General features: G+C 57.7%; 1 protein-coding gene across 3 annotated transcripts in view; it reads left to right on the top strand.

The window, feature by feature from the left end:
* The window catches only part of RAB11FIP5 (RAB11 family interacting protein 5), a 38,894-nt gene that overhangs the window by 22,496 nt on the left and 2,423 nt on the right, over positions 1-13,975 (top strand). The window contains exons 3-5 of one of the 3 annotated variants that reach the window (XM_014836638.3): positions 61-757; positions 8,208-10,166; positions 13,684-13,873. In XM_014836638.3, the coding sequence (XP_014692124.2) occupies positions 61-757; positions 8,208-10,166; positions 13,684-13,873 (2,846 nt within the window). The remainder of the gene's footprint in view (positions 1-60; positions 758-8,207; positions 10,167-13,683; positions 13,874-13,975) is intronic. The other 2 variants (XM_014836639.3, XM_014836643.3) reach the window with 2 other exon arrangements.

Below are 13,975 nucleotides of genomic sequence, written 5' to 3' on the forward strand. Positions count from 1 at the left end.
GAAGGCCCCGGCCGGGAACAGACGTGTCTCCTGGCGCTAACCCCTGTGCTTCCTTTTCAGGCCGGGACTCTACACAGTCCCCCAAGTTGCTCACCCACAAAAGGACCTACAGTGACGAGGCCAGCCAGATGCGAGCGGCTCCTCCCCGGGCCCTTCTCGACCTTCAGGGCCACGTCGACACGGCCTCCCGCTCTTCCCTCTGTGTCAATGGGAGCCACATTTACAACGAGGAGCCCCAGGGCCCCTTGCGGCACCGCAGCTCCATCTCGGGCCCATTCCCACCCTCCAGCTCCCTGCACAGCGTCTCTTCTCGGCCCTCCGAGGAGGCGCCTCGGTCTGCGGATGACTCCTGGGGCAGAAGCAACCGCAGCACCAGCAGCTCAGAAGTGGTGCCTGGACAGGAGGAGCTGAGCTCTCAGGCCAAAGTGTTGGCCATTGGGGCCAGCCACTCTGGAGAGGAGGAGGGGGCACGGCCCCCAGAGGGGAAGCCCGTGCAGGTCGCTACACCCATGGTGGCCTCTGAGGCTGTGGTGGAGAAGGAGGGAGCCCGGAAAGAGGAGCGGAAGCCCCGGATGGGCCTCTTCCACCATCACCACCAGGGGCTGAGTCGGAGCGAGATGGGGCGCCGCGGCTCTCTGGGAGAGAAGGGTGGTCCCACTCTGGGGGCCTCCCCGCACCACTCGTCCACTGGGGAGGAAAAGGCCAAGAGTAGCTGGTTTGGCTTGAGAGAACCCAAGGAACCAGCTCAGAAACCCAGGTACGTGCTTGGCAAGACTAGCTTTGCTCTTTGGGGAGGACGCTGGGGTGTTTGCAGCCTGGACCCTGGGGCAGGGAGGGCAGAGCAGGTGGGAGCCTCAGGCAGGCTGCTGGGGCTCTGGCTTTGCATGGTTGAGTGAGGAACCCTGTCGCCCTAAGCTAAGGCTCGTTGTCAGCACACGGACACAGGTGAGTTGCAAGAGCACAGAGCTCTGAGGGCACCATGGGTTGAGGAGCCTACCTCCTAAATCATGAGCCTCATTTCACCCCCTGAGGGAGGGCAGGAATAGGAGAAAAGCTGGGAAGGCCATTTGTATGAATTCTTTGCTTCCCAACCTCCGCCTCTTCCCCTCTGGCCTCAAGGTCAGGGAGCCTTGGCAGGTAGAGAGGTGGGGACTGGGGACTGTACCTCAGGCTCCCCTCACCGTCTCTGAAGCTAGGCAACCCTCCAGCCCAGCTGCTGAGCTGTCTGTGGTCTCTTCCCTCTGAGAGGTGGGAGTCAAGTAATTGATACCCCCACCCCTCCCCTCCCTACTCACCCCCAGTTGCTCCCTTGGCCTGACAAGTGGCTGTGGGCAGCTCCCCTGAAATCTGTGACCTACCATCTGTCCTTGGAGACCCTGGGGGCTCTGGCCCTCTCTGGTGTCTCTTGGTCTTGAGGTATGGCGAGTGCTGATGACGGCTGCTCTGTTTTGAATGTGCTGAGTCCCACCCGTGAGAGGAATGTGGGAGTCCTTCAGCTCAGGCCCTGGGCAGAGCTCCTAAGAGAATTCTGATACCAATTAGGATTCTGTACCCAATTCTAACATGAGGGGCGGTTCCCCACTCATCCAAGGAATTCTCTGACACCAGCTGGGTGTCCTACAATTCATCTCAATTCTGACATTATCTACCTGGAGATAGCAGTGGATACCACATGTGCTCGGTCCTACAGGACTGTCCCCCACCACCAGGTCAGATGCCAGTCGCAAGTCCAGGTTGTCACCTGTGCTTCTGACCAACCAGCTATAGATTGGAGGTTCCAACGACCCCTTCCTTCCTTGGGTCCAATGAATTTGCTAGAGCGGCTCACAGAACTCAGAGAAACATTTTACTTACTAGATTCTCAGTTTATCATAAAAGGATCTAACTCAGGAACAGCCAGATGGAAGAGATGCACAGGGCAAAGTATGGGGAAGGGGCACACAGCTTCCATGCCTTCTGAGCGCCTCACTCTTCCCCCAGTCTCTATGTATTCAGCAACCTGTAAGCTGCCTGAACCCTATCCTTTTTGGGTTTTTATGGAGGCTTCATTGCATAGGCATGATTGATTAGATCACTGGCCATTGGCTCTCCCCTCCCAGGAGGTCAGGGGGTGGGACTAAAAGTTCCAACTCTCCAATCACTCGGTTGGTTGCCCTGGCAACCAGCCCCCACCCTTAGATTCTTTCCAAAACTCACCTCATTAACATACACCCAGTTGTGGTGGTGAGGGGCTTGTTATGAATAACAAGACACCCATTTCACCTTTATGGCTCTGAAGCTATTTCAGGTACTGAGGACAAGACCAAATACTAGAGCAAAAGAGGCACCTATTGTTGTTATCACTCCGGAAATTCCAAGGGTTTGGGGAGCTGTGAGCTAGGAACAGTGGATAAAGACCAAATATGAGAAATATATATATTTCAGATTTTCTCATCTGAATGACCAAATATCTGTTTCTTATAAATCACGATATCACATTCCCTGACGCCCACCCTGGCCCTTTTGCCTCCTCCTGACTGCTGCATTGTCCAGCAGGGCCCAGGGAGTGGCTCCAGGCATAGTCCATAGGAGCCAGTATCTCTCCCCCTTCCCAAGGGCCTGGGGCCAGCCCTGGACAGGCAGCATCTGTGGCCACCCCATCCAGTGTGGCAAGGGTGCCTGTTTGTGTTCTCTCAGCCAGCCTGCTCCTCTCCTTCGTTGGATATATGGGCAGGAGGTGGGGTGGGGAGGCGGGGCACAGTGGTGAAGGGTCGAGCAATGGGGCAGAGGGAGAGCCCCTAAACCTGTTCCCCAGCAGAGGGGAGGGGACTCTGGAAGTCCTGGTTCTTTTCTTTCTCTGTGAAACTCTGAGTCCGCTGAGTGGAGTGGGGAGAGGAATGTAGGACCTTTTTGTGTTTGGGCCCTGGCTGGCTGGCAGCCCTCCACAAGGCCTCGTAGACGGGTGTGTGGGCTGGATCCGTCTCTGGGTGACGCCTCCCCTGTTTAGTAGCAGCTTCTGTCCCTACTGCCCAGCCCCTACTCACCAGAGCCCAGGGGAAGCCTGGGGGAAGAGTGAGATGAGGGGATGAGCCTTTCTTAAGTGCCCAGGCTGAGCCTGGTGGCCCTGTGACAGCTCAGAGATATTTGGAGGTGGCAGGGTAGAGGGAGGTGGCAGGAGCCCTGGATGGGCATTTGCTGGGAGGAGGTGGGGGCCCTGGGTCAGAAGGGGCACAGACCGTGGGCTCAGTGCTGTCGTCTGTGAGGTGTCTCTAGGCCTTCTCTGGGGTAGGACAGATGCTGGGGGACATCTGTTTGTGCGATCATTTCTGGGCACGTACCCAGACTTTGGGCTTAGACTCCTGCAGGCCATGACTGAATAACATTGACTTGGAGTGAAATTGGGGTTGTCATTGCTCCTGCTTACAGCCTCTGTTTTCCTTCTCCTGTTTCTCCATGTCTCTTAACGGCCTTTCAGAGTCAAGAGAAGTTGGGTCACTGATGGACATAGGAAGCTGAGGTGTCCTTCTGTACTTGAATTCTCAGCTTGTCCTCAGCTGGTTGAGGGCACCTGGGCATCCCTGCCCTCCCTGATGCCCATTTGCAGGGGCAGGCTCTGTGGCCTTGCATCCAGGTAGAACAGGAAGTCTGTTCCTTGGGTACAGTGGCCTGGCCTGGAGAGGTGTGAGCCCTGGCCATTGAGTTACATCAGCGTCACCCTTGCCCCGTGTGCTTTGAAGAGACGGGGAGGCTGGCATGGAAGAAATGACTGTTGGCCTTTACTCAGAGGGCTTGCTTAGAGCTTTTGAGGGGAGAATGAGAAGTGAGCTAACTCGCAGCAGGAAGCTGTAGGTTAGACACCCAGCAGCGAGTGACTGAATGTGACTGCAGGATCCCCAGCTGGGGCACGGGGAGCCCATCCACAGGCCCAGAAGTTTGGGGTGCCTCTGCCGGGGGCTGCGATCCAGGTTGCTGGGTGTTCCTCACTGGGAAGGGCAGCGGCGCCCTCTAGTGCTCCCCTGTGGCACTGATGCCCATGGAGAGGCCTGAAGCTCTGCATTGGCTGTGCAGCCTCCAGAAAAAAGCTGCTGCTGTTGGAGGAGGCAGTGGCTGGAAGGGAGGGAAGGAGGGTGTGAAGGGCCAGGAAGATGGTCCTCCTGTTCTTCCTGACCTGGCTTTCATCGGCCAGGTCCCATGGCTGGCACACTAGGCCTCCACCAGGATGTATGGCTCTGGGGAGGGGGCAGTGGAGGGCCTGCGCAGCAGCCCTGCTGGGAGCCATTCACCCTGAGCTGCGCTCTGGCTGCTTAGTGTGTCGGGACTGCCAGGACCACGGGTGGTACGCCCGCAGTGCCACAGCGGGTTGTCTTTGTGTCTGTCCCTTTTTGACCCTTCTGGAGTAGGAGCTTCCAGAGGGCAGGTGCCCCTGAACTCTGATGCCCCTCTCCCCACTGATCCTGGAACTTTGTGCACAGTGGGGAATCAAGTATTGAACACAAACATTTCCTTAATTGGGGGTAAGTGCGACACAGCATAGAGGCAGTGTATTGTGGTGGCCTTTACCAATCCAGGCATTGGTCCCAGAGGTGGCATGTGGATCTGCAGGCAGTCTGGCTCTGTACCAGGCAGTCCCCCAAAAGGCCAAAGGCAGCCTTTAGAGCATACCCACCCCTAGCCAACCTGTCCTTCAGCCAACTCTCCTAAGGCACAATGTCCTGGCATCTGCCTGAGATGCGCCCTAGAGTCCAGGAAACGTGTCCAGGAGACTGGACATTGCCTCTCCCATCAGGTGGGCACAATGAAGTGACATAGAAAGGCCTTGTAAGTTGTAAGTAGGGAAAACATAATCTATCTTCCAAACCAGAACATTTTTAATACAGTAAAGGGACATTATTAACTATGCCAGGAAAACAGGCACAAATAGGACGTTATGGCCACACTAACTCACTGGGCACACACTATAGTTACTCATTTACTCCACTGAGAATGCCCACGACTGCACACTCCGGGCTCATAGGGCCCTTGTCCACCACTCCTGGAGAGGGGCTGGGTGGACGCAGGGATTGGTAAAGGCCACCACAATACACTGCCTCTATGCTGTGTCGCACTTACCCCCAATTAAGGAAATGTTTGTGTTCAATACTTGATTCCCCACTGTGCACAAAGTTCCAGGATCAGTGGGGAGAGGGGCATCAGAGTTCAGGGGCACCTGCCCTCTGGAAGCTCCTACTCCAGAAGGGTCAAAAAGGGACAGACACAAAGACAACCCGCTGTGACACAGAGCCGTCTCAGCCTAAGGAAGAGCTGTCCAGCAGTGAAACCTAGCCTCCAGCTACAGAGGTGGCCCGGTGGTGGAGTGAGTTGCCCAGCAACAGTGTTTAAGAAGAGGGGGCCTGTCAGAGTGAACAGCAGATTTCTGTGTTAAGTGGCAGGTTCAACTGATTGTTCTAAGGTTCCTGCAGGCCCTCGAGTTCTGTTCCCATAGGTTGAAGGGGCAGAGACTTTTGGACTTTTGATTTCTTTCCCCAACTTTCCATCCAAAAAGAGAAGACAAAGCAGCATATGCTGAAGCCCCCACTGCTTGGCGGGGGGATGGCACCGTGCTAGGCTGGCTTGGTAGGTTCTCGGACGCAGGTGGTTTATGTCTGTCTTCAGAGCATAACCTGCAGAGATAACCACAGGTGGGAGTCGATCTCTGATCTGTGTCAGGTGGAATGGTAGGGAACGGATGTTTTAAAGTGAGAACCTTCAGAATGTGCACCTCATGTGGAGCAAGGGCGAGGGAGGCATGGGGTGGGGCATGTTGCTGGGTCGAAAGCGTGGACAGGGTGCTCTCAGAGGTGCCGCCAGCTCTGCGGAGCCTGCCAGGCCTGGCACCTGGAGTCCTTTCCTCCAGGGAGGGCCCTTTGCTGGTTCCATACCAACGGGTTTGTGTGCGTCTCTGGGGAGCCCATGGGGGTTGCCAGCCTAGCCTGGGGCTCCAGCCTTCTACCCTGCCACCCTCCTGCCCTGCAGTTCTGACCGCCAGCCAGACTGCTGCAGACTGCGAGGGTGAGTGGGGCCAGGCTGGGGCTGAGGGGTTGTAGAGCTAAGCTTGGTGCTATTTATTGTTGATGGAGCTCTCTTCCCTCAGACCCCTCTTGCCACTCATCACAAAGGGCACTGGAGAGAGTACCAAGTACCAAGTATCGGAGTACTGAGCCCTGTTCCTGGGGGCTGAGTCGTGCTGGCAGAGTTGGGCTGTATCTGATATGGATGCTCCAGTGGGGGGCGGCTCAGGGCAGGGTCTTGACCCACATGGTGGTGGTACATTGCTCTCCTTGGTCCACAAGGTAGGCATGTGTGCCTTGGCCCTGGGGCCTGTCTGGAAGGGAGAAGGGATGTCTGCAGAGTTTGGGACTTTGGGCCCAGGATTTTCCCTCTTCCAGTATCTTCACCATGTTGTGACCATAGGGGCAGAGCAGTGCTGGGAAGCCCAGGTAGGGTGGGAGTGGATGGGAATTTTTACATCCTCTCCCTCCATCTCTAGATGGTGGCATGAGACTGAGAATCCACCCTTGGATAGGGAGTTATTGTAGGGCAAAAATAGGGTCAGGAGAGTCTCTGAAAGCTGGATTCTTAAGAGAAAGCCAGGGGCTTGAGACCTGGCTGTGTCCTGCCTGTGAGGTGGAGTCACAGACTCGCAGACTGTCTTGGGAAACCCACCTTTGCTGCTAGTTGAACTGGACACCTTCCCGTTGTCTGCCCCCAGTGTTTGTGGACAAGCTGGCCCTGCCTGTGCCCCACTCTGTCTGGGTGCCGGGTTCTCAGAAGATTCCTGGCAAGCTCCAGACTCGTGGGCCTCTTTCCATAGGTGCCTCTCCTACCCCAACCTGCATTCCTGTGGGCTGACTGATGAGACCACCTTCTGCCACCTCAGGGCTCACCCCCTGCATGTCCCTGTGGGAAGAGAAGTTCCCCAGGATGTTTCCACCTGGGTAGGGGTCAAGGAATGGAGGTCTTGGGGCTTAGAGTGGGGGCTGGGAGACAAGGCTAGGATAGCAGGTGAAGCCACCAAGGTCTGGGTCTGACGTGGCTCTGCCTCCAGGCAGGCACAAACCTCTGTTAGACTGCTGTCACCTCGGGTGTTGGCTCCTGCATTGTCTCTCTGGCCTCCTTCTCTGTCCCAGGGGTGTTCTGGGGCAGCCAAGAGCTCTAGTGTCACAGTTCACCCTGCCCACACTCCTAAGGTCAGTGGCGTGCTGTGGATTAGGTACAAGTGCAGGAGATGCCCCCTCCTGTAGAGGACCCTGGAGGGGACACCTGAAGGCCAGCAAGGGTTTTCCAGCATCTTTAGGAGTGCAGGTTCACTGCCATGGAATGGATTTCCCAGGGAAGCCAGGGTTCTGTGTGGGGAACCCCAGGAGGCCCCTGGTGACATCCAGTGTTGCTGCTGCCGCCTCTGCTCCCACATTCCAGCCTTCATCTCCCCAGCAGGGCTGCTTTCAAGGCTGGCCTGTAGGTGCCATTGGTGAGGGGCACAGTCTGCTAGGTGCTGGGCTGCGTGGACACCTGACAGTAGACATCCTCAGCAATGTCTTGCTGTCCTCATTGGCTGGTTATGGTACCCCTCCAAGAAACAAGAGGGGTGGGTTCTCTTCGATTGACACCTTGTCATACCTGACGACAGCCTCATCATTACCTCCTGTTCCTTCAAGGGGTCAGTGGAACCCAGACTGTTTCAGGAGTCAGAATTCCAGGTGTCCTGCTGGCTTCTATTAGTGTGGCTTTGTCCAGCCAGAGACCTAGGCCCAGCCTTTCTCTGATCTCTTTATCTCCTGCAAGTCAGCTGGTACTTTGTTTTCTCTCTCTCAGTCATTAAAGGGATGTAAGGCTCTGTCTGATTGGTTCTTCAGGTGTAAGTCTGGCATCTAGTAGAATCTTCAGCATAGGGTAGTGGAAAGAACGCTAGGTTTAGCTTGGGATTCTGCCTGTAAAATGGGATTATTGCTCTCTGGGGTTGGTGTGAGGATTAAATGAGCTCTTGCCAGCATCTTCCTCCTTGGATGGTATCAAATAATGTTACATGTTGGGGCCTTCCCTCTGTCCCCTGGGCCACATGACTGAACCCTGCCACTGTGGCATGTGGCACCTCATCCTGAGGCAGGTGGGGGGCAAGGGGCGGTATTCAGCGGGGGCGTTTCCAGTCTTGGCATTAACCAGGAGGCTCACGGTTTTGTCTCCCTCCACAGCCTGGACGTGTCTCCTCAGGTAGAACCTGACCCAGCTGCTCTTCCTCACCACCTCCCCTGCTCCCCCCGTGCTCCGGCCCCCCCCACTCCTGCTCCCACTGCTGCTCCCATGCTAAGCACTAACCTTTTAGCAGCCGCCTCCCCCGCTGCTGCCACTGCTGCTGCCACCACCGCCGCCCCTGAAGCCACCCCATCTGGATTCTTGGGTCTCACCAACCCGTTCCTCACCTCCTTGCAGAGCAACCCTTTCTTCGAGGAACTCATAGCCGACATAGCACTAAACTCTCCTTCACCTGCTCCCTCTCTCCCCAGTGCCTCGAGGGCCAGCCCCACCCCCCTGGCCTCCCCTGGGAAAGCCCCGCCTGAGTGGGACGACACCTTCAACGTCTTTGCTGCCAGCAGGCTGCGTCCAGAGGCCAGGAGCAAGATCCTGGCCCCTGCAGGAGTGGGGCTGGAGGCGACTGGGCTGCGAGACCCAGGCCCCGGGGCCATGACAGTGAAGGCAGCTGAGCCCCGGGGGGACCCTGGGGGAGGAGGAAGAGGTGGGAGCAACGTGTGGCTGGAGCCCAGGGTTCCTCTGGACTTGGGACTGGACCGCCAGAGCACGAGTGCGGCTGACCTGGGGCCCCTTGGGTCCGTAGGGGCCGGCCTGCCCTCCACGTCAGCCCAGCTGCACTCCAGAGCCTCGGACCCCGAAGCAGACAGGGAGCCGCTGGCCCCAGGAGGGGAAGCAGGGCAGAGTCCAGCAGACAGTGCGACATCTCTCTTTAGCTCCCCAGAAGTGATCAGCGTGTGGGAGAGGCTGCCTGGCCCAGACGACGCCCCTGAGGGCCAGGATAAGGAGGCCTCCCAAGGCGAAAGCCAGCTTTTGCACGAGCTCAATACAGTGGACAATTCCTGGCCTTGGGATGTGGTTACTATTTCTCCTGCGGCTGAGACGTCCTCACCAGTCCTGCAGGGAGAGTCTGATGAGCTGCCTCCTCCCCAGGTGCAGCCAGAGTCGCCAGAACCCGTGAGCCCCAAGGGGAGCCAGGCACTTCCCCCACTAGAGCTGGAGCCAGAGCCCAAACCCAAGCTGGCGTCCGGCAAGGGGCTGCAACCCAGCACACCACCTCCCAAGCCACCGCGCCTCTTCACCCCCTCAGTTTCCCAGGAGAAGGAGGAGGAGGATGCAGGGGAGCTGAGCAGCAGAGGGGCAGAGACAGGAGGAGAAGACACCTTCCCAAGTGCTCTGGTTGCTGGTCTCCAGGAGGCCAAGGAGGAGGACAAAAAGCCCAGGTTGGAGTCTGACAGCCATTCTTCTGGAACCCTGCTGGGTGAGCCAGGCCTGGAAGATCTAGTGGAGGATGCCAGCTGTGCGGGGTCTGGGCCCTGCCTGTCTCTGCCCACCAGCTGCCCTCAGGCTCCTGCCCCCATACCCTGTTACTCAAAGAGTTTGGCTCTTCAGAGTCAGCAGAGCTGGGGGCCTCCAGAAAGAGAAGGCTCTGAGGTTCCTGAGGCCCAGAGCCAGGGACCAGTAGGAGAGGGGCTTGGGCCCCTGTCTGGCAGCTCCCAACAGGCTGACCTGTGGGCCTCGGAGGAGGATGCCTTGAACCCCTTCTTGTCTCAGGGGAGCCAAGGTCCCCCCAGCCTCCCATCCACATCCCCTCCAGGGTCCAGGGAATCTTCCGTCCACTCTGGTCCAGAAGAGCTGCCCACCCCCACAGAGCCTGCCTTTCCACCGCCCCCTCTCCTGCCCTGGGCCAGCCACCGCCACGGGGGGCCCAGCCCTCCGTGTTCTCCCCCGCCTGGAGCCTGGCCCCTGACCTCTTCCTCTCAACCCCCCGGGGAGCCAGCCTCCCCCTCTGGGGGCTCCCCTGCCCCACTTGGGGAGGACCGTGCTGCAGCCACCCCAGCCTCCCCGCTTGTGCTTCTGCCCTTGGAGACACGACCAGCTGAGGAGCCACAGCCCAGTGCCAGGTGAGCGGCCCCCCGAGAACACTCTCCAGGAGGAAGTGGGTCAGGGTGTGCAGAGCACCCTGAGGGCTGAGGTGGTCCCATTCCAGCCTCAGCCCCTCCAGAGGCAGGCAAGGGGCTCCTTCGCCTCGAGGCAGGATGGGGGAGGCTGTGAGGACATGAGTCTTCTGTGGTACTGGCTCTGAAGCCCCCTCCTCTTTGAGGCCTTGGAGGAGCAGGTGCCCCCATAAGCCAGGGGTTTGGGCATCACACTGATGAGGTGCAGGAGATGAGGAAGGGGGTGGGGAGAGAGGTGATGCGGGCCGGCAGGGGAAGAGGGGTGAGAACTCAGGCACTCAGCCACAAGGTGAGCTAGGGGCTGGGGGCCATGAAGCTTGTCAAATAGGGGCCGTATCAAATAGGGGCCGTATCCTCCGTGGCAGGCCCTGGGGGAGCAGGCTGTGGAGGGCAGAGAGCCAGAGGAGGGATGGAGACTGAGGTCAGAGAGGAAAGCTGGAGACACCTTCAGAGGACAAAAAGAAAAAAGAAAATGCTTCCCACATATGTGATCCTCAGAAGAAAGGTCTCCAGCTTCATCAGGGGCTTCATCAGTTTGCGTTTGTGCCTTTTGGGCTGGTCCCCTGCACTTAGGACTGTGCTGACTTGATAGCAGATGCCTAGGTGACTGTGGTCACTGTGGCGTTGGTCTGTTTTGGACAAATTATGAGGCTGTGACCTCACCAGGTGGTTGCTGAGAGGTGAGCAGAGCTGAGGTCTGGAGACACAGTCCCTGGGGGGTGATGGGGTGTGACTTAGCAAGGGGCAGCTAAGTCCGTAGGGGTGCCAGCGCTCGAGGAGCCCTGAGTGAAGAAGAGGGGAGCATAAGTGGCCACTGCCTCTGGGGAGCAGGGCAGGGCGAGGGTTTTGGGGAGCAGGACAGACTCCAGCAGTGGCCTCTGTGAGGCCCCAGCCCACTGGCTCATACATTCAGTCATCCAGATTCACTGAGCATCTGTTGTGTGTCAGACACTGAATAGGGCTGAAAGACACTGTCCCACCTGTATTCCCAAGGAGTTCCCAGTCCAGTGGGGAAGATGGAGGTGAATCCATGAAGGGAAGGCCCTGGGGCCGGTGCTGATACATAAGTGGGTGGGAGGGAGTCTGAGCTGCCACCGGCGGCTGTTCCAGTGGTAGGTGGTGATGCCGTTCCCGGAGGTGTGGGAGAGAGGTTGTTACAGCTTCATTGCTCTGATGACAGCATCTTCAGCTAGCCCTGCTGTATTCCAGCACCACTTCAAATTATACTCACCACTTTCTACAAGTTTTATTCTCTTCAGAGTTGGCATCATGTCTGTACTTGGCATGTTCCTTACATCATGAAGCAGATGGGCCAAATGAGCTGTCCCCATTTCTCAGACGAGGAAATGGAGTCCATGAGGGATCCAGGGTCCTTCAGATGTAGTGGGGCAGTCAGACTCGGAGCCCAGGACTCCTGGCCCGTCATTCAGGGCGTTCTTACGCGGCAGTGGTGTTCCTCCCCTCCCCCAGCACAGCCCATGGGTGGCGTTAGAGCTGCCTTTCACCCCCATCCCTACTGCAGACCCGTAGGTGGGAAGGAAGGACTGAGATAAGGTCTTTTTCCTCCTGTCTGCCCCTGCCTGGACTCTTGGAGCTCTTCCCAGCTTGTGAGTCTGCATCCATGGCCCTATCCTGAGTGACAGAGCTGGCTTCTCTGGGTTTGGGTGAGCCCCCTCCAGTGGAGATCAGGGCCTTGGGCTAAGCCGTTTTGCTTCCTACTCCTGAATGGTCCAAATCCTCTGTGAAGTAAGCGTAAATTTTAAGAGGTGCCCAAGGGGCAGGTTAGTTGATTTGAGGGCCTGATGCTTGCAGTTGGGGTGAAATCACAGGTACAGGTACTGGGGGATCCCAGAGGAGGGTCCCCTTAGTCAGCCTAGGGGAATCAGGAAGGTTTCCTGGAGGAAGTGGCCTTGCACAGCTTTGAAAGGAGAGTAGGAGTTAGCAGGCCAGCAGGGGCAGTGTTCCAGACAGAGGAACAGCTTTTGTCAGAGCGTAAAGATGCAAGAGCTGTTTCCCCTGGCCAGAGTGCGTGGGGAGTAGAGGGCCAGGAGGAAGGGCAGGGGCCAGACTGCGTTAGAGACTGTGTTTTCTTACCCTGACAGGGAGCCAGGAAAGGCTGTGTAAGCATTGGAGAGGCTGAGAACATTATCCCACAGCAGAATGGGGGTGTGCTTGGAGGTGGGCAAGAGGCCCACGGAGGAGCTGACTTACCAGCTGTGGCCAGAAGGAGGGTTTAGCTAGCACTGGCTTGGAGAGGAGGGGATGGTGTGAGAGAAAGTGAGAAGGCAGCAGGGCTGATGATCGTTAAGGCTGCATCTGAAGCGAAAGATTCAGAGGGGTTCCCAGGTTTCTGACTGGATTCCTGGGAGGCTAATGGTGCCACGCATCGCTGGGGAGCACAGGAGAGGGCAGGCATGGAGGGGAGTATGATGTGCCTGGGGTGACCCTGAGTGGAGCAAGGCAGCCTGTGACTCTCTACATGATGGGTCCAGAACTCAGGGGTGAGTTCTGGGCTAGAGATAGATTGCGGTGACAGGAGTCGAGGAGGTGGAGGGGAGGAACCCAAGGGCAGACAGCAGTTAAGACTGAGAAGGGGCTGTCAGAGGTCAGAAAAGCAGATAGAGGTCTTGAGGGGAAACGAGGGAGAAGGAGAGCAGCCCAAAGGAAGGAGAGGTCCTAGTGTCAGCTCCACAGAGAGGTCAGTGAGGTGAGAACCGAGGGGTTGGTGGCCTCAGCAGGAACATATGTGATGGGCTGGGGGGAGCCACTATGGTAATGGGTTGAGGAGTCAATGAGAGGTAAGAACTGAGAGAGACAGAATGCAGCCTGCATCCTCCGGGTGAGAAGAAGGAAGAGGTGGAATGACTGAGGGTGATGGCTGGGCGAAGACAAGGTCAAGGGAGGGTTTCTCAGGCCTGTGTAAATGCTGAGGGGGAGCAACCGGCAGAGAGAGGTGGGTGACCAAGTGTCTTAGTTTACCCAGGTCTTCCCTGGTTTTAGCACTGAAAGTCCCCCATCCTGGCAATCCCCAGTCCTGGGAAAATTGAGGAAGTGAGAGGGTTGGTCACCGCCCTAGAGAAAGGTTACAGTGTAGAAGAGGGAGAGGGAAGATGGATGGCAGGGCTGTGTGGGGTGTGGCCCTGCAAAGACTGGGTGTGGGTGCAGAGCAGTTTGTAGGACAGCTTCTACTGTCGCTGGGAAGGGTGAGGTTGTCTGAGGGAGTGAGATGGGGATGGTGCAGGTGGTGGGGTGAGGAGTGAGGACAGCAGTGAGGGCAGAGGAGAGAAGGGCTGCTGAGGAATGCTGGGTGCAGCTGCCCTGCAGCCCTGGCTGAGTAGGGGCAGCCACCACCAAGTGGTAGGTTTCTGTCCAGCTGACCTGCTGGCCCCACAGAGAAGGTGGCCTCACCTTTCCCTTGTGCTGCCCATCCATCGCATGACACTTATCCTGTCTGTCTCTGCAGTCCCCACCCTGTGAAGCCCCTCAGCGCTGCCCCCGTGGAGGGCAGCCCCGACAGGAAGCAGCCCCGCTCCAGTCTGAGCACAGCCCTGAGCAGCGGGCTGGAGAAGCTCAAGACAGTTACATCTGGCAGCGTTCAGCCTGTGGCTCCGGCCCCTCAGGTCGGCCAGACAGTGGACACCAAGAGGCTGAAGGTGAGGCCCAGCAGGATGCCAGGGGGCGTCTGACCAGACGTTTGGTGCTGTGGAAAGAGGGCAGGCGTCTCAAGGTCAGGAGCAGGGTGCTGGGCAGGGCGG

This window comes from Equus asinus, chromosome 6 (genome assembly GCF_041296235.1).
Source record: "Equus asinus isolate D_3611 breed Donkey chromosome 6, EquAss-T2T_v2, whole genome shotgun sequence".
NCBI classification, from domain to species: Eukaryota; Metazoa; Chordata; class Mammalia; order Perissodactyla; family Equidae; genus Equus; species Equus asinus.